This window comes from Euleptes europaea, chromosome 10, assembly GCF_029931775.1.
Source record: "Euleptes europaea isolate rEulEur1 chromosome 10, rEulEur1.hap1, whole genome shotgun sequence".
In the NCBI taxonomy this organism is placed as follows: domain Eukaryota; kingdom Metazoa; phylum Chordata; class Lepidosauria; order Squamata; family Sphaerodactylidae; genus Euleptes; species Euleptes europaea.
In genome coordinates, this window is record NC_079321.1 from 65,797,297 (window position 1) to 65,817,503 (window position 20,207).

At 44.0% G+C, this 20,207-nt stretch overlaps 1 protein-coding gene across 1 annotated transcript; it reads right to left on the bottom strand.

Annotated features, from left to right (window-relative positions):
- Nucleotides 1-291: 291 nt before the first annotated feature.
- Nucleotides 292-13,729, bottom strand: DDO (D-aspartate oxidase). The gene is made up of 4 exons (XM_056856557.1): nucleotides 13,556-13,729; nucleotides 10,092-10,200; nucleotides 9,410-9,586; nucleotides 292-861 (listed from the first exon to the last, which is right to left on the bottom strand). Exons 1-4 carry the CDS (start codon nucleotides 13,725-13,727, stop codon nucleotides 294-296), a joined length of 1,026 nt encoding a protein of 341 aa, XP_056712535.1. The 5' UTR covers nucleotides 13,728-13,729; the 3' UTR covers nucleotides 292-293.
- Between the last annotated feature and the right edge of the window lie 6,478 nt (nucleotides 13,730-20,207).

The window sequence follows — 20,207 nt, forward strand, 5'->3', positions numbered from 1 at the left end:
ATTATTTAATGACGATAACACGCAGTGGCAGCTGATATCTGCGAATGACCCATTACAGACTAAACAGTACAGATAAAGCTTTCACCTTGCCTCACAGCCCCCCCAAGCACAGCCCCCCTCAACAGCATCAGTTTTCGCCATCATCTGGTGATCAGCAAGTGTTGAGTAATCAAATGATACACATGAGCTTGTGAGCCCGACGGCCCTCTTCCTGACTTTATTACTTTATTAATTTTCTAATCCAATTAGGTTCCTAATGATAAAGAGAAAGAGATAGAGATCCCCCTTGGAGTTTACAGTTTTGACTTACACCTGGACATTTCCAGTGCCGCAATGCACTCTTTAACCAACCGAGTTGCCTCTTGGGCTGTACCTTGATGCACTGAAAAGCCACCACCGCTGTGCCCATAATTGTGGACAACATGTAGCTTTTCACTGCCTCGAACCAATACCTCTTTCTGCAGTCTGACAGCTGACCTGGACGGCCTCAGGCCTACCCTCACTTTTACATCCTTAGCTGTGTGAAGTGAAGGTTCAAGAGCACAACATCGGCCAAGGATGCCTTTGCTGGTATTGGGATCAGGGGAGAGGTTCCAGTTGTCTTTTTGTCTTGTCCCACCTAAAGTTACATCATGTATCCCTGGATAGATGTATGTTAATCCATCCCCATCACGAATGAAGTGTCTGATCCAAGGGGCATGAACTTTGAGAACCTGACCTCTGATGGGGTATATCTCCCGGTCACGAATGAGCTTCTGAGAGCCAAGGCCAGAGCAGTTCACTACGATGTCATAGTCACTGTGCAGTTCCCACAGGTCTTCAATTTTTCTAACATGCACATGGCCTCCATTTTCTTTCAGCCTGCAAAGAAAATACCAAAGGTTAAGCCATGGTAATGACCTGTTAATGTGAAATAACTTTTTAAATTAGAGTCTGAAGCATTTTTAAATAGTTTTAAATAGTTGGAACACTGACAAATATGCCAACAAGATATCCACAACACAGGCTACTTGAATTAACACATGCATACGAAGCTTCCTTATACTGAATCAGACCCCTGGTCCATCAGTCAATATTGTCTACTCAGGCTCTCCAGGGTCTCAGGCATCACCTACAACCTGATCCTTACTGGAGATGGCAGGGATTGAACCTGGGACCTTCTGCATGCCAAGCGGATGCTATACCACTGAGCCACGGCCCCATGGTGTTGGATCCATATTTCAGCTTCCAGTTTGGTCACCAGATAAAGAATCCATCCACACTGCTGGACGTCTCTGTTCCCGCCCTGAGCCTGGTCTTGGCCAGAGAGGCCGGGCTATAATTTTCAAAGTTTAAAGTTCATTTATTTACAGTCATTTGACCAGCAGAAATTTAAATAAATAAATAAATAAATAAAATAGTCCAGTTAGTGAAATAAAAATCGAAAAGCATATATTTTTTTCCAAAAGAACAATGCCCCTTCTTACAATTGAAAGAAGCCTGGTTTGGGGAAAATAAAGGGGGAGGTACTATGCCCTAAAAAATATATCCAGAAGTCACAGATTTTACAGCTACTGCTAAGATCTACCCTGATCTGCGGCATTGTATAATACAGGACAGTTTAATTTACTGTTTTAGAATGATGTCCAGCAAACACATACCTTAAGAGAGCTATGCCGGCATTCAAAGAATCTCATTAGTCTGGGGTTTCTTACGCTTCTGTTTCTTGAACGGCAGACTCTCGTGCTATATGGCAAGCTTTTGAAACTTAGGGGCAGCAGAATGAAAACACAGCAGGGGCTGGTCAAGAGCTCTGTTTGCAGGCCCTAACTGGAGATTAGGAAAGTACTTCAAGGGGGGGGGGAGGCTTCTGCTCTCACCCCACCACCACCACAATAAAAGAACTTTCTGCCAGTGAGGTTGCATTTCAGCAATGGCTCCTACTGCCATCACTAAGTGACCTTGATGTTTGCACTTGGAGCCAAGTATGGAACAGACACCAGCATGGAAGATGAAAAGAGAAAGAAGTAAAAAGAATTGATATTCAATGTGTGAGTTTAGGCATCATTAAAACAGTAGACTTGGAGACTGATCTCTGTCTCTTTTCTCTGAAGACAAGGAAGTAAGAAACCTCTATTGGGAAACGAAATTACAACTGTATTATTTGAAATACTTTTGTTTCTGCTTTGCCTATTGAATTTTAAAGCAATTTCCACACCTCTTAAGATGCCAATCCATATTAAACTTAATGAAGTACTTCATCATGTGGTTCGAGAAATCCTAATGAGCACAACAAGCACTGCTGATCTGTTGATTACAATCACTGAGGGAATTGGGCAATTTATTCTGTTAACTAAGGACTATGAAACAGTGCCTGTTTTTTGGTGTAGTCATATCCTCATCACTTAGCACTGCTGTTGTAAGAATGGTGTCATTATAAAGGCAATCCTACAACCTAAGCTGTTGTTTATAAATTGTATAATAGTTTTTTTCTATATGATGGGGCAGCACATTCTTTATAAGTGCAATTATAAGAACTGTGGAATCCTTATTCTCAGAGCATGCAAGTTTTATTGGGGAAGTCACTTTTTGATAACTTAGGGTAGCCAAAGTCCTAGGGTACATTTGCAGACCCAGAGCTACAGCAGCCTTACTGAAGCAGAACAGGTATTGGCCTGGCTGGAAGACCAACTCTGTCTTCAGTTCCCTGATGGAAGAAAAGTGTGGTGCACATAGAGGGTTGGCTCAGAAGGTGCATCACCCCTGGTGCCACAGCAGTTAAGCTAGTAAAATAGCACATCTGCTGGTGGAGGAGAGTAGTGTTTTGTGCTGAATGCCCCTCCCATTTCACCCCTCCTCCCATATTGTTCATTAGGGTTGTCCACTCTGGGTTGGGAAATACCTGGAGATTTTGTGGGTGGAGCCTGAAGAGGGTAGGGTTTGGAGAGGGACTTCAATGCCATAGTTGGCAATTGTCAAAGTGCAATTGTCAAAGTGGCCATTTTATCCAGGGGAACTGATCTGTCATCTAGACATCAGTTGCAATAGTGGGAGATCTCCAGCCACCACCTGGAGGTTGGTAACCCTACTGTTCATGGGAAAGGAAAGGCAGCATGGTATAGCCCAATCTCTTCAGATCTCAGAAGCTAAGCAGGGTTGGTCCTTGGATGGGTACCCATCAAGAAAGACTCTGCAGAGGAAGGCAATGGCAAACTACCTCTGCTTCGCATTTGCCTTGAAAGCCCCTTGATGGGGACACCATAAGTCAGTTGTGGCTTGACAGCACTTAGGTATGTACCATTTGTGGGGGTTCTCTAACTCCCAGGAGCAGAATTTCAGGAGATTCAGTGGGTTGTTGCCGGAGAGGGATGACAAGAATGTCCTTTTTTCCTTCCTTCACTCACCATATTTTGGATCCAACCCATAATAAATAATAATCAAGGTGGATCTGTTCTATCATTGCAATCATTCTATTGGGTCATGCAATATCAAAGCAAAGCAAGTATTGCAGGGATGCTGCTGTTCTTTATATAAAGCCTATGTTGAATTGAAGATAGGAATTCATAAGGGAACCATTTCTTTAGGGCACATTCACACAGCCCAAATAATGCACTTTCAATCCACTTTCAATGCACTTTGAAGGTGGATTTTACTATGTGAACTGGCAAAATCCCCTTGCAAACCATCGTTAAGGTGCACTGAAAGTGGATTGAAAGTGCATTATTTGGGCTGTGTGAAAGTAGTAACTGGGGGGAGTTTCAAAAAGAGTTTGGGATATAGCATGAAGGTCTGTGGTTTAAACAAAATGAGACCAAAATCGTACTGGGTGCATCCAAGCCTTTATTGCATGCCTAATGGAACACTTGGATCCCTGTACTGGTTCTTAAAATATAAGATTGACTTCTTGTACTCAAGTACTGAAACAACTTCCACTGGCTACCAATTTGTTTCCAGGCCCTGCTCAAAGTGCTGGCTCTTACCTTTCACACCCTAAAAGTTCTAGGACTAGAGTAGCTGAAGGACCACCTAGTCTCTTATGAACTTGACCAGTATGATGTAGTGGTTAGAAATCTGGGCTAGGGCCTGGGAGACCCAGGTTTGAATCTCCAGTCAGCTCGAAGCTTACTGGTGACCTCAGGCCAGTCACTCTCTCTCTCACTTTAATCTCCTTCACAGGACTGTTGTAAGGACAAAATAATCAGAGGATGAAGTTCCAGCATCCTAAGCTCCTTGAGTAGACAGAGAGACTGATAGATGATTCAAGCTTTGTGTGCCCCCCCCCCCAATATTTGGAGATGATGAGAGAGGCAAGATATAAGACTTTTTATTTTGTGATTATCTCATTTATGGAATTTCATTTCACAGTATGTCTGGCACCTAATGCAGAGGTTTTCATTTTCCAAGTTTCAGTTGATGGTTAATTATTTCTGCTGGTTTCTTCCCCTTAATTTGTGCTGCTGCAGCTTTAAATGATTTTACTGCTCTCACTGTTCATTGTTCTTGCTACAACTCTTACTAGGAATATTTGTATATATTTCATTAGTTGATATTTTATGCTCTTGGTCTTCCTTTTTGCATTACATGGTTTTATTGTGTTTTATAACAGGTTGTAAACTGCCCTGAGAGCTCTGTCTATGAGACGGGATGTGCAGTCAAATAATGAATAAAAAAGTGAGCTAAGCACGTTCTGCTCATTAACATCAGAAGTGTAACTGATCTGAATGAAACTGGTTTTGATTTTCAGACCTAAACTGACAAGGACATTTGTAGTAGCTTTCCCAACTATGCCATAACACCTGAGGGCACACTGCTTTCAGTTTCTACTTCTCCATGCTTTTTTGAAGTTTTTGTTTTCTGGGGGGGGGGGGTGCTAGAGCAAGGAAAGGGAAGCAAGAGTCTCTGCAGCTATGTGCTTGACAGGTACACTTACCAACCAGAACCCTTAGCCAATGTTAATGTCATCAAACTGACTGGAATTTCTATGCACAGAGTTTTCCCAAACACCAGTGCTCAACATGGGGTGGGATGTCATCTCAGCTTTTTTCAAGCAGACATAAAACCATCCTACTTCTTTTTCTATGGATGAAACCCCTCCTGGGATGGAGCAGAGTTAATCCATACTGCAAAAGAAAATCTCTCATTCTATCTAGGTTTGCCTAGGACACCGTTGTATGCAGACCTGGACCGGGCAGAGGCAGGCGCTTGGAGAGACAGCTTCCTCTTCCTCCCCAAACTGAAGACCCTCTCAAAAAGGACCACCTTCAGCAATTAAGGAGGAGGCCAGGATGAGGCAAACTTCCCTTAGGAGGACATCCTATGAGCAGCCAATGACCATTTAGTTGGCCCTCAAATTATAACGTGTCTGTACTCTACCAGAGCATTCTTACATGTTTTAAACATTTTTTCCTGTATTGGATATAATACATCAGCAGATCATATTAATGCACTCCCAGCTGCAATAAATTACCATCAAATATCAGGCTCACAGCGTTGGACCAAAACAGGTGATCCCTTAGAGGGGAAAATAGCACAGGGGACGCACTCTCAGTTTCAACTGAATACCCTTGGCCTGTGTCCAAATTTGTGCTATGCTTTATAATGACACCCCCACAGTGTATTTGACAGTACTCCCAGTGTTGCTAATGCAGCTGTCTCTGCTGTGTAATGTCCTGGGCTCAATTATGAACCAACACTAATGCTTCAAGTTGTGATGTGAACAATGCAGCGCTCCATCCCAAACCCTCATTTGTTACAGAGGTGGCTCATGAGTTATGGCCACGCGTTTATTACTGAGTTCGTTTGTTATTTGACTATCATAAGTAGTACTTAGGAGGTGCACTATAAGTGACCCGTTTAATGGACACTCTTTAAGATCCCTGTGGTGGAAAAAATCTGAATTGCTGATTTCCACAGCCTGGACTCCATCCTTCAAACCCATCTGTCAGCACAACCATCACTCCTTTCAGTGGAGTTTGTATCAATGTTATCACTCTGAGGATCAGGCTGTTCCACTGGGAAATTACAAGAGTGTAAAACAGAAACGAGGAGCGTCAGAGGCCTCTGCACAGGCAGTCTGACAGGTACTAAACAGATTCCTCAATTTAGCTGAACTCCAGCACCATTTTCAGTATTGTTTAAGAAATGAAACATGACAGGAGCTGTGTTCCCTTCAGACAGCTCTTGTGTCAGAGAGCACTGGAGGAATAAAGAGTACTTAGTCTAAGATTACTCTAAAGCAATAAATGTTAGCCCATGGCTTTAGCAGCTAAATTTCTTTAATTATCTTTCATTAGACTTTGCATTGCATCGCTCAGATTGCAACATTTCAATGTATGTAAAGGGAAATTCATCTCCCTAACTCATAATGCTACCCAGACCTGGATGGCCCTTTCTCATCAGATCTTGGAAGCTAAGCGGGGTCAGCCCTGGTTAGTACTTGGATGGGAGACCACCAAGGAAGCCCAGGGGTGCTACACAGAAGAAGGCAATGGCAAACCACCTCTGTTTGTCTCTTGAAAACCCTACGAGGTCACTATGAGTTGGCTGCGACTTGACAGCACTTTCTACCATCAACTCATAATGCCAGAAGATGGCCTCACCCACTGATGCTATGCTCAAGGCTAATGATAGTATGAAACATAAATAACATGTAATTCTCTACCACAAGGTGCAGTAAGGGCTACTAGCTTAGATTTCTTTGAAAAAAGATTAGACAAATTCGTGGAAGATATGTTTATCAATGGCTATGAACCACAACAGCTAAAGAGAACCTCCATTTACTGAGGCAGTGTACCTCTCAATACCAGGTGCTGGAGGCAAACCACAGGAGACTGCCATCACCATCACAACCAGAAACATCTGACTGGTTGCTTTTGGAAACTATATTGGGCTAGAGAGGCTTCAATCTAATCCAACAAGACAGTCCACAGATAATTTATGTTTTTATGGATTAGGAGCTGGACCCTAAGAATCTGTTCTGCTAGCAGCAGAGCCTTCTGGAACATGCCTCCTCCACCACAGCAGGACCAGCCAAAGGCTGCTTGCCCTGGAGGAAGAAGGCTCTGCCACCCTCAAAACAGATTCAGACGATTTACCCATATAGGTACATGTCTTATCATTAAGCAGAATGTCTTATCATGTAAAAAGTTCAGAAATGCAGTCAAAATCTGAATGCAGCCAAATAAAACCTAGAAAGGGCTGTTTTCTTTCAGGATTTAATGAGGAACCAGGTGTGAATGAAGCATTTCCGGACTAGACCAGATCAGATCAGGTAGTTCTACAAATGCTTAGAACTTTCATCTGCCAGGTCAGACTGAAACATGCCTGAGGTTCAAGATTCAGACCAAGCACACTTTAAAAACCGAAGATCCAACACAGGATGGACTGGGGTTGGATCTTACAAACCAACAGGGCTTGAGGAGACAGATCTTCCCTGCCTTCTCCTCCCTCCAGAAGCCTGCTGTGGCCTCTGAAAAGCCTATGCTGGAGGCTGTGGGGGCTTTATGAACAAAATGCTACACAGCATGGGGGGAGCTGCAGTAAAGAGGGTGAACTGGGTGAAAGCATCACTGTTGCATGGGTGGAAAGTCTGTTCTGCTGAGTTTCCTCAAACAGAAGAAATGGGGGGGCTATTTCACCTGATTCTCCCTCCTCAGGCGGCACAGCATTTTATCCATAAGGTGGCCCCAACTGCATACTTTCAAGGCATTTAAGGGACCTACTGGGAGAAGGAAGAGGAGATCCACTTCCACAAGTGCACTTGGAAGATCTAACCCACTATCAGTGGGCATGCTAGCCTAAAAATGGTAACCTTTCAGCCCATAACAGTCTCAAATAACTAACTTAAAACCACTTTAATTGTCCTGAATTCCATTCAAGGAACTTTGAGAACTATTGCTCTGTCAGGGTATTGAAAAGTTGTAGACAAAAACTTTCATACTAATGGGGAAGCTGTGACAGATAAAGCAATTTAAACAGATGTGTTTAGGAATTAAAATTTATTATTTCTTTACAGTAGTTTTAGCCCACCTTTCTGCCCTCATCAGTGCCACCATGGCAGCTAATAGATTAAAAACATACATAACAAAAATATGTCTTTAAACACCATTAAAGCCAAACAAAAACATCATTAAAACCATTTAAAAACGAGCTAAAATATACATAGAAAAACATAAAAACATTTAAAACATGAGTGAGGAAGGAGGGATCACTGGGGGAATGCCAAGTGAAACAAAGAAGTCTTGACCCACTGACGAAAGATGCCAGCAGAAGGGGACAGGTGAATCTCTCTGAGGAGAGTTCCAGAGTTTTGGTGCCATAACTGAGAAGGCCCTAATCTCAGAAGGCAAGGGCACCCAAAGATGGGCCTTGGAAGATTACTGCAGCAGTCGGGTAGGTTTGTAAGGGAGTAGGTGGTCCTCAAGTATGCTGATCCCAAACCATGTAGGACTTTGAATCCCTACGACCCATTCCAGTCAACATCCTGGCTGCAGCAATCTGCACCAACTGCAGCCCCACACAGCGTGAATTGCAGTAATCTAATCTAGGTGTAACCAGGCTACGTACCACAGTGGTCAGATCCTTTCTGCCCAGGCAAGGCACAGATGGCTAACCAATCAAAGCTGGTAAAAGACCCTCCTGGCCACAGCTGCCACCTGCTCATCCAGCAGTAGCTCTGGGTTCAAGATCACCCACAGACTATGGACCTATTCCTTCAATGGGAGTACAACCCCATCCAGAACAGGAGATACCTTAAGCCCTGGATCAGGCCTTCCACTCACCAGTACCACTTCCATCTTGTTGGGATTAAGCTTCAGTTTATTAGCCCACATCCACCTCCAAACTGCCTCCAGGCACTGGTTCTTGGTTTCTACAGCCTCTCTGGAATTGGCCAGAAGTGTGGGATAGAACTCAGCATCATTTGTATATTGCTGACAAGCCAGTCCAAATGTCCAGATGACCTCACCCAGCAGTTCCATGTAGATGTTGAAAAGCATAAGGGGACAAGATGGAGCCTGGTGGGACCACACAGGGCAAAAGCCCAGTTGCTGAGCATAAGTCCCCCAGCACCATCTTCTGAAACCTACCCTCCAGGTAGAACCAAACCACTGCCAAACAGTACCTCCTAGTCCCACCCTGGAAGGGTGGTCCAGAAGGATACCATGATTGATGGTACTGAAAGCTGCTGAGAGTCATGGTGTGAAGACGAGGGGAAAAGTGAGATCATGTTGCCCCATAGGCTGAAAACTCTGCCCCATTCAAGTTTAGGAGGTTGATGTAGCCTTTCCAACATGGTGTGATCCTTATTTGGAAACTAAGACTTGAAGGATTTCTATGCACAGGAAGGAAATCTTTTTTAAAAAGCAGGAATAAGGGACCTTTCCTGTATGATCATCAGAATATAGTAAAGTGCTCATCAAAGCATACATACCTTTTCTCTAACCAGAGCAGGTAGGGTGGGCAGTCACATTTGAGTGTAGTAAAGGCCTGACCACATTTGTGCTGTGGGAATTTCTTCATCTCCTTTTCAGTCATTGAGCGAAACCCCAGAACAACATCAGACCAGAACGGTGTCTCCTCCTTAGGAACAGTTTTAAAGATCTGCCAGCTCATATACATGGAAGAGAACAATTATATATAAAGCACAGTAAGTATTTTACTGTGTTAATTTTTCCTCCCAGCTTTAAAAATATTATTTAGGAACTGATTTAATTAGCATATCCAAACCATGTCATATGTTACACAGTAAAAAATGCCCCAGTAGTCAATCCTTATATATGCTAATTAAATCAGTGTATACATATGGGTACATCTTAAAAAGATATATGAACATCATCAGCATACTCAATGTTAAATATACTTTTTTTAAAAATGGCAAAAGAATAAAAGCTACAGCAAAACATAGAAATGGGGCTGATTCCTGTCGTCTGCCCTATGGATGATAAACATGGGGTTTTATACACCATGACCTATTGAAGACTGTGAAGAAGACAACAGAAACCAGGAAGCTGTTCTTGCCTTAGAGGCAGCTCATTTGACAGCTCTAGGGAGTCCTGGTCTGTCACTCTGGTTCCGGTAGGAGTAGTGGAACCTTCAGTGAGCTCCTTCCTTACCCAGATACCAAATGAATCCCGGCCTCTGAAGCCTGAGAGGAATTACAGATTTCCAAAAGGTAGTCAAAGGTCTCCCTAAACCACTGCTTCTGTTGATGAACTGGCGTGCCTGTACACAATAAACCAAATTTGAAATAAAAGGTTAACCAGAACTGGAACCTGTAGGAAAACAAATACATTCAAAACAACAAATATTAATACTCCATATGAGCAAAGTTGTATAACTGTAAAATTGGTTGCATTGAAATCAATAATTTTATACAGTGATTTGGGATGGGGCCATGGCTCAACAATAGAGCCTCTGCTTGGCATGCAGAAGGTCCCAGGTTCAATCCCCGGCATCTCCAGTTAAAGGGACTAGGCAAGTGAGTGTGTATAAAGTGCCTTCAAGTCGCAGCCGACTTATGGCGACCCCTTTTGGGGTTTTCATGGCAAGAGACTAACAGAAGTGGTTTGCCAGTGCCTTCCTCTACTAGGCAAGTAGGTGATGTGAAAGACCCCTGCCTGAGATCCTGGAGAGCCACTGCCGGTCTGAGTAGACAATTCTGACGTTGATGGACCGAGGGTTTGATTCAGTATAAGGCAGCTTCATGTGTTCATGTGTACTTTTATACAGACATGTAATAGCCAGATATGGTGATACTTGGGTATGCAATATGATGGTCACTTCTTCCTATAAAGTACTGGCTACCTTCAAAAGCAGCTTTACCTGATTCCGATAAAAGGTTTCGACAAATAGTTAAGAGTACACATAGAATCCAGAATAAGGGAGAGATCTTTGATTGTAGCAATAGATGCATAGAAGGAGGCACTATGTGCACAGTGTGCAAAGATCAGCCCCATCCTGTTAATCTTCCGTAGATAGCATGCAGATAGTTCACAGACTGGCTGAAGTATACAATCTACCAGATCTGAGTCCAAGGCTTTCACAAATGCAAGACAATCACCTTAACATTTGGAAGGAAAATGACGTATTTAAAATGTGTTAAATTTTTCTCATAGAAGTACGACCAAGTTCTCCTGAGGGAGAACTCCAGATATGTTTCTCCTGTCCTACACCCATGACCCTGGCATTACCTGACAAGCAACCAATTGATCAAGGATGAAATTTTAACACTAACTTAAGAATGCAAACAAAGGGAGGTTGATATTGCAGTTCCATATTTGGGGTCCAGTGACAACCGTCTGAATCGGTCCCAAGGAAAGGGAGGAGATGTGACACCCCTGGGTAAAGATCTCAGGTGTTGGGAAAGGTCTTTTTCTTCCTGAGGCACAGGAGAGGTGCTGCCAGTTGGCGTGGACAATACTGAGCTAGATGGGATCATCGGTTTGACTCAATACAAGGCAGTTTCATATGTTCACATGAAAGGAAGTGTCACAGCCCAGGACTCCTTGGCCCTGGGGGAGAAGGGGTGGGGAACAGGCACAGCCCCAAGGAAGGCAGCAGCCCAGTGGCAGGGCTGAGAAAAGAGCCAGGTGGGGCAGCAACAACAAGGGTGGCACTGTCAGAAGGGAAGCCCACCAGTATTAGCTCCTTGTGGAGCAGAGTACTTCTCGGGGGTAAAGACCTTGAGAAGAAAGGCTTACTCAGGAGGAGAGCAGAGAACTAGGAACTAGGAATGGCCCAAAGGAAGGAGGATAAAAGGCCCCAGCTGAGGGAGCTGATTGAAGCCTGAGAGAGGGCTGTAGGAAAGCAGTCCTGGGGCCTTTACAGATGGGAAGGTGCCATGCCTCCTGCAGTGTCAGAAGCTGCATTCCTGGTCCCAATGGCAGCCAGGAAGAAAGAAGCCCTGGCAGTGTGGTGTAAACCACCAGAGGCGAGGAAGCTTGAGCTGGCTGAGCCACAGGGTGGTGATTGACTTCTGCAGTTGGCAATGTAAAGGAACCAGCCATTAAAGTACCTACTTCACAGTTCTTGTGTACTGCCTCCTATCTCACAATGTGGGAAAAGATGGCCCCACCACAGGGGGATGCAGCCCCTGGTCTTGGGGACTTCACAGAGGGCTTAAATTGAGGGCACATCACCTTTCATCTTCATAGGTACTAGGGAAAATGCTTGCATACACACAAATGTTATTCATTTGACTATTTTTGTTACATGCATACATGTTAGAGCCCTGCTGCCAAAGACAACTTCCCAACATTTTTGGGAGTGGTGGGAATTGAACAAGTAATATGGGCAATGGCTACATGTTTCATGTTCGTTTGTTTTCTCAAAATCATCCCCCACCACCACACACACATATGCAAGCAGAGTGACATACATCAAGGATTAACCCTGACACTTACTTTGAAAAACATATAGGGAAAGCAGCATGTATGCAACGAAGCAGTTCCAAAGACTTAAGGGTACATGTATATCTTCTTAAGGAGTCGCTTGGTTGGGATCTACAGTGGAAGGAGGAATTTACAGAAATTGCCACCACCTCCCTAAGAAAACAAGTACCCTAAGTCTTCAGAATACGGTTGTATACAGGCCAGTGTCTCTGGCCATGTACAGAATATCAGCAGAAAAGAGCAAGAGTCCAGTAACACCTTAAAGACTAACAGAATTTCTGGCAGGGTATGAGCTTTCGTGAGCCACAGCTCACTTCTTCAGATACAGCTAGAATGTGAGCATCTATCCTTAAGTAGAGAAGAGTGAATTAGACACACAATGGCAACATAAATGTCAAAAGCAAGTAAATGACATTAGCAGGTGTGATTGGGTTAGGTGTGATATGCACAGGCGTGGAGAAATTAGCATTGGTAATTAGTAATTGATAATAAGATAGGAATCCCATATCTCTGTTCAATCCATGAGAAAGCATAGTCTTGAGTTTCATTATTAGTTGCAATTCAGCAATCTCTCTTTCTAATCTCCCTTTGAAATCTCCTTGTAAGAGAACTGCTACTCTTAAATCAGCAACTGAATGTCCTGGAATGTTAAAATGTTCCCCCACAGGTTTCTGAATGTTGTGGTTTCTAATGTCAGACTTATGTCCATTTAATCTTTGTCACAGGGACTTTGTCACAGGGACTGACAATATTGACAAACTAACACGGCTACCCATCGTGATTTATCTCCATGTACAGAACAGATTCTCTTCACTGCAGAGTAATGAGATCATATACCTAGGAACAGGACAGAGGCCGTCCAGATCAGAAACGTCAGGCACTCTGTGTGGCAAATACAACAACTGCACAAATCCATGAACCTGCAGCAATTATGTTTTCCATGGGGAATGTGGTGCCACAATATACCTTCTAGAAGCTGGATAACACTATCTTTCATTATAGAAAATAAGCACCAACCACTAAACCTTGTTGTTCAGCACATGCTGAATTCATGGGTCATTAAATCTGCCCTGAAGATCACACTTATTTCTTTTGGGAAACCATCTGGAGGGGAGGTGCACAGAAATAGTGAAAATCATAATTCACAACCTTTGCCTTCTGCACTTCAGAATGGAACTTTCACTTGCCTGGGAAAACATGTGGAATCAGCATCCCAGCTGCTACATCACTGGTCGTGTTGGGAGTAAATCTGTCAGCAATTACAGTCACAGTGCAGCTTGGAATAGAGTCTGAAATGCAGACGGCGGTGGAGAAGCCTATCAGCCCAGCACCAACAACTGCAATCTTGGCCTTGGTCATATTCTGCTATGAGAATGGGAAAGAAATGTCTAAAGGACAGATTAAAAATCCTAAACCAGCATTATTTTAAAACTTTTCTCTGCTGATTCTTGTTATCTATTTTACAAAGAAACAGCCCCGAGCGGTGTAAATTCTGGAGAGTTCTTAATTCATACATCCTTCTGCTCCTACATCATTCAAGCACCCCTGCACTTGACTGAACAGGCACTTTTGGGTAGAAAGAGGTGGCGCCAAGTGTCATTGTTTAAATACCAAGCAAACTAGCTCAATACATATTCTCTTCCCGGAATTAAAGCACAGCATCTGCAAAGAGAAAACAAGGGAGTCCAAAATCTACATCAACAAAACTTGTCTAATTTGTCACACTCTTGCATATCTATGCCAACCCAAACATCCAGAGATTTTTATTTATTTATGCATGCCATCAAGTCACAGCTGACTTATAGTGACCCCATAGGGTTTTCAAGGCAAGAGACATTAGGACAGGGTGGGGAACGTCAGGCCCGGGGGCCGTTTAAAGCCCGCAAAATCATTTGGTCTGGCCCTTTGTAGGTCCTGGCAGATCTCTAGCTCAGAAGGATCTAAGACTGGTGATCTACCCACTCCCATGGACAGGAATAGCCTCTATTCAAGGAGGATGTGAGTTTGTTTTGCTGAGAAAAGGAACCTTTTCCGCCCTTGTAGAAGAGTCGTTAGCTATGGAGCTGCTAGGACAGCCCAAGAAACTGTGTTATTTCTTTCCCACGCGGACCATGGAGAAATGTATTTCCTCTGTACAAGAGGGCTGGGGGCACAAGTGGCGACAATGAAGGGGTTAAAGGGGGCAGGGGCAGAATGCGTGGGGGGGGGAGTTCTTAGCCAGTGTGTCCTCATTTCATTCCTGCAGGCAGAGGTAGCAGGAACCGGCTATAGAATCCGGCCCCGACCATGAGGAGCAGGAGCAACTCGGGCGTGCGGCTGCACGGCTATGCCCGGCAGGTACAAATGATCATCCTGTGCCACCAGGTGGGCGGGTGCACCACCGGTTGGATGCCTGCCTGCTTGCCTGAGCGGGGGGGGGTCATCTGGGGCAGCTGCCTGCTTGGGGCTTGGTTGGCTAATTTTTAAGTTGATAATTTTGTATGGCCCGTGAATAATGTTATAAATATCCAAATGGCCCTTGGCGGGAAAAAGGTGTGCATTAGGAGGTGGATTGCCATTGCCTGCCTCCACGTCATGACCCTGGTATTCCTTCGAGGGCTCCCACCCAAATACTAGCCAGGGTCATGGCTGAGTGTGTGTGACTGGCCCAAGGTCACCCAGCAAGCTTCCATGGCGCGAGTGGGGATTTGAACCTGGGTTTCCACGGTCCTAGTCCGATACCTTAACCACTACACCACGCTGGCTCTCAGATTTTATACCGTTAGGTAATGGTAGAATTATTTATATTTAGTTTTCTAATTTGTGGCCAATTTCTTTTCCTAAACAAGTAAGCAGTTATAACATGCCGAAGCACACATGATGTTGGGAGAAGTTAACTGTTCTCCTAGTAATATTCCATATACAATAAGGCTAACTGGTTGTAAGGTAGCCCTGAAAGAAACAGGGTGCCCACGGCCAGTGTGAGACACTGTGAAGCCGCTCAACCTACGCCTGTTCTGAAGGTGGCCAGAAGAAGAGTCCAGTAGTCACACTGATATCTTGGTCCAAATATCAAGCTGAAGATAACTGCCCAAATTTATGACATGTGTACCACTCACATTAGGATAAGCTATATCAACCCGTGCTTCACCTCAAAATCACAATATCATACAGCTTTGTGGCGACATTACTTTAGTAGTCATTTGTTACACCTGAATCCTACCCTTTGCCAGGGGTAGCACTGATTGCGGTACCACATTTTATTATTACAGCAGCACTACAAGGTAGATTGGGCTGAGAGAATGACACCATCTAGAGCAGCGGGGACACCCTTGGGCGGTTACAAGATGGTTGAGGGCTAGCAAACTGAATCCAAACAAGACACATAGGTTGATGGCAGGCTGATTTGGAAACAAGGGGGCTGTGGGTTTGCCTTTCTCAGTGGGGCTGCACAGCCCCTGAAGAAGCAGGCTGGCAATGTGGGAGTGCTCCTTTACCCTGCAACTTGAATAGCAGTGACTACGAACTTAAACGGTTAGAGAGCTTCCTTTCTCATGGCAACCTGTCAGGCATCCATACTTTAGTTAAGTTTCCATTTGGACTACTAGAAGGAGCTTTATGTGGGGCTGCCTTTGCAGAAAGTTTGTAAGTCCCAGCTAGTACAGAATGCTACATTCTGGAGTGACCCAAGGGGTCAGGAAGCAATTTTCCTCCAGGCCCGATATCCTGGAGGAGTCCCCCCCCCCGCATCTTCTGGGCATGGAGAAGGGGTCAATTGGGGTGGGGGTGGGGAGATAGTTGTGAATTTCCTACATTGTGCAGGGGTTGGACTAAATGACCCTGGTGGTCCCTTCCAACTCTGATTCTATGATTGTGTCCCGTCCCCCACACACACACACTGTGTGTGGAATTTGTTTCCATGTCACATGGCTTCCTGACTCCCCACCTTTTATCTTTCTGCAAGAAACTACATCTTTAAGCCATTCTTTGTCAAGTTGCACTGTAGTATTATAGAATGGCTCAGGGAGGAAAGAGAAGGGAGAGGGGTGTTCTGGGCCACTGGGGGGCTTTTGGCCAGCCATGATGGAGAAAAGGGAGGAGAGCACAGGTGGGGGTCGCAGTAGCAGCAGCAAGCCAACTGAGAACAGGTGCACAGACCCTGCTCTCACCCATTTCTTCCCCATTTGCTGCTGTTGACACAGCAGGAGTACATGTTTACACCTCTGTGTAAATGCGGTCTTCGGTTGTTGGAGGGGTTTTTGGGGACACACCCCTTTATAACTTATTTTATAATTGCCTATTTTATTTTCTGTGCTATTTTGAGAGTTAGTTTGTTAGACAATGTGGCCTGTAATTATTTGAAATGTATACACATGTACATACAAAAATACTTAGAATTAGGATATAAGAGTACCCTTCTGGGTCCAGATCCAGCCCCTAGAGTGCTTTCATCATTGCCTTCAACAAGGATAGGGATGAAATGCATATTAGCTGTAGTTTAATTATCAACCAATTCGTTTTGTGAGCAAAAAAGGGCATCAACCTTTCCCCCCGCTGTACCCATTTCCAAAACAGCTTCGATTTTTCTCAGCACCTTTCAAGATTTATTTTCAAACAAGACTCGTTTTTGCTTCATAACAGCATACTTTCACTCCTTATTTTAGATTTAATCCCTGTTTACCATAACCTCACTGATACTGCATACCAATTTTATTTTTGGAAGGTCTTCCTGTTCTTTAGAGTTACACAATCTGTTGTGCAAGGGAGGAAAAGGGAAGAGAGGAAAACATGACACCTTTAGCCCTGCCTCAGATCTCTTAAGCATCCCCAGCACAGTTTGGGTACAACAGTTCCAAGAGTTCCCTCAATATGGACTGGCATTATGTTTCTTTTTTCAGATCTTTCTAAAAACTATACTTTCCCAAGCAAACAACAAGAGCAGAACAGTTAATTTTATAGAGAAATGATGAAGTGGCTTTGCACCAGAATTTTTGCTTTGGTTCAAAACTGAATCACTAAGACTCAGGAATAAAAAATGCAAGCACTAAGAATTAAGCAGATTTTTCCAGCCACGTGTTCACCTTCATAAATACCCTGTTCATACAAATCCTGTGCATTACAGTCATGTGAATTCAGCATACCAATTTGGAGTTACTATCTTGAATCAACAACACTGTGCCCACCCCCAGAAAGGAAATCCTAAGGAGTCCCAGTTTTGCATCTGGGGTTGAAGGATCATGGCTGACGCTGAAAACAGCAGCCCCACATCTCCTCCTCCTCCCCGCTTTCCCTGGTAACATGTAATGCTACAAAACATGTGATGTGATATCACCACAATGCCCAGTGTCCCTGCCCTATTCCACCTGTTATATGCTAAGCTAGAGAAACACATAGTCACGTCATAGCATGGGTGGTATAACACTCCATGTTGCCAGGGGAAAAAGAGGTGAGGCACTGCTGGTTTTAACTTGCCTCATACCACCCATAACATGTACCTCCTTCCAGCCTCAAGTCACTACTTGTGTGTGTGTAAAGTGCTGTCAAGTCACAGATGACTTATGGCGCCCCATATGGTTTTTCAAGCGAGAGACATTCAGAGGTGGTTTGCCATTGCCTGCCTCTGTGTAGTGTCCCTGGACTTCCTTGGTGGTCTCCCATCCAGATACCAACCAGGGCCGACCCTGCTTAGCTTCTGAGATCTGATGAGATCAGGCTAGCCTTGGCCATCCTGGTCAGGGACAAATCACTATTTGAACTAAATCCTTAAGCTAGCATTCCTCCTTGTTACAGTGATAATGGCCATGCTATTATCAATATGGTATCTTGACTCACACCAAAAAGTAAGTTATGAGCCCCTGACATCCTTGCGTTCAGCTTTTCACTAACTCTTTTGTTCTTATGAATATTTTATGATGATAAAATGCTCACACAGATGAGAAAACATACGAGGGAGCCAGCTCCCCCCGTGCAAGGTGAATTCTCTACATAATGGTTTGGTGTGTGATTGTTCAGGTCCAGGGATACTTAAATGACCTTTAACCCATTTTAAGGGCTGTTCTACACATGCATGCACATCACTTGACAAACATGTGAACACCATGGTCTACACTTGCTGGCAGCACCACCACCACTGATATGGATGCTCTGAGTACGATTTCTGGGCTCTCCCCAGGAGAAAGGAGGGGTAAAAGGAAGTCAGCACCTATCTTCAGACCAACAAACAATGAGGTGAACCTCAAAAGGTGTTGAAGAAAGCTGCTTCATTTACTTGTAGAAGCATTCCAGTGACTGTCATGCCACATACAGGGAGGCTAGAAAGAGATTCCAAAACTATGATTTAAACCAGTGGTTCCCAAAGTGGGGAGTACCACCCCCTGGGGGGGGATTACCTAGGGGGCGGTAAGAGGGCAGCAGGGGGGTGCTAGAGGTGGGCCCCTTCAACTGTGTTGTTCGCTAATTTACAATAGACCAAGCTATGGCATCATGCTGTCAAATTTGGTGGAAACTATCAGAATTTTCCCCCAGACTTTGAAGAGCTGATACCACTTTATCAAGTTCATCAGTTTTGTTGAATAAATTTCAACTAAAAAGTTTTAATTTGATTTTGAATAGATGTGCAATTAATTGTTGCTGTTTTGGAATTTTATTATTATTATTATCTTTAGTGAGTCATGCAAACCCCTATTTTGAATAATGCTTTGTATAGGATAGGGTAGGGGGCGCTGGGGTTGAGTTTGTGGAACTAAGGGGGCGGTGGCCCGAAAAGTTTGGGAACCACTGATTTAAAAACCTTCCCTGGAGGTTTTTAAGAAGAGGTTAGATGGCCATCTGTCAGCAATGCTGATTCTGTGACCTTAGGCAGATGATGAGAGGGAAGGCATCTTGGCCATCTTCTGGTCACTGGGGATGGGGGGGGGAGGTAGTTGTGAATGTCCTGCATTGTGCAGGGGGTTGGACTAGATGACCTTGGTGGTCCCTTCCAACTCTACAATTCTGATTCTATGAAACCATGTGTCATATCATTTAAAACATTATTAACATTACATCCAGCTTCTGTACATTGATGTATTTCATTTCCCTATTTGTTTTAAAGTTTTTGAAAAGTTTATACATGACACCATTATTAAACGTGGGGGGAGGGTAAAAGAATACTTTAGGGCTGCAATCCTAACAATACTTTCGGTGGAGCATGCCCCATTGGATGAAATGGGACCTACTTCTAAGTGGATCTGCTGAAGCTTGCTTCCTAAACAAAACCCTTTCCCCCCACCCCATTTTGATGTTTATCTTAACGTTTGTGGATCGCAGGATCTACCGTTGTGCTGGCTCTGCCTTGAAAACCGGGGTTTCACATAGGGTTCGGAAAACATCCCCTCTTCAGAGAACACCCGAAACCCCTTTTAATGTGTTTTAAAATGCATTACAATTTTTTGAGCTATAAGGATGGATAAATTCGATCGTTTCTCACGTTCATCCCTGACCCAAGACAGCGGCACCCCATTTCATCCTCAGGCAGCCGAGAAGACAGACATCAGCCGAAAGTAGAAAAGGGCAAGAGTCCAGTAGCACCTTAAAGACTAACAAAAATATTTTCTGGTAGGGTATGAGCTTTTGTAAGCTAGCTGTGGCTCACGAAAGCTCATACCCTACCAGAAAATATTTTTAGAAAAGAGCAAGAGTCCAGTAGCACCTTAAAGACTAACAAAAATATATTTTCTGGCAGGGTGTGAGCTTTCGTGAGCCACAGCTCACTTCTTCAGATACAGCTAGAATGTGAATCCATCTGTCTTTAAGTAGAGGAGAGTGAATTCAGACAAGCATTAGTATGTAAATGTTAACTGTATGTAAATGTGAATAGCA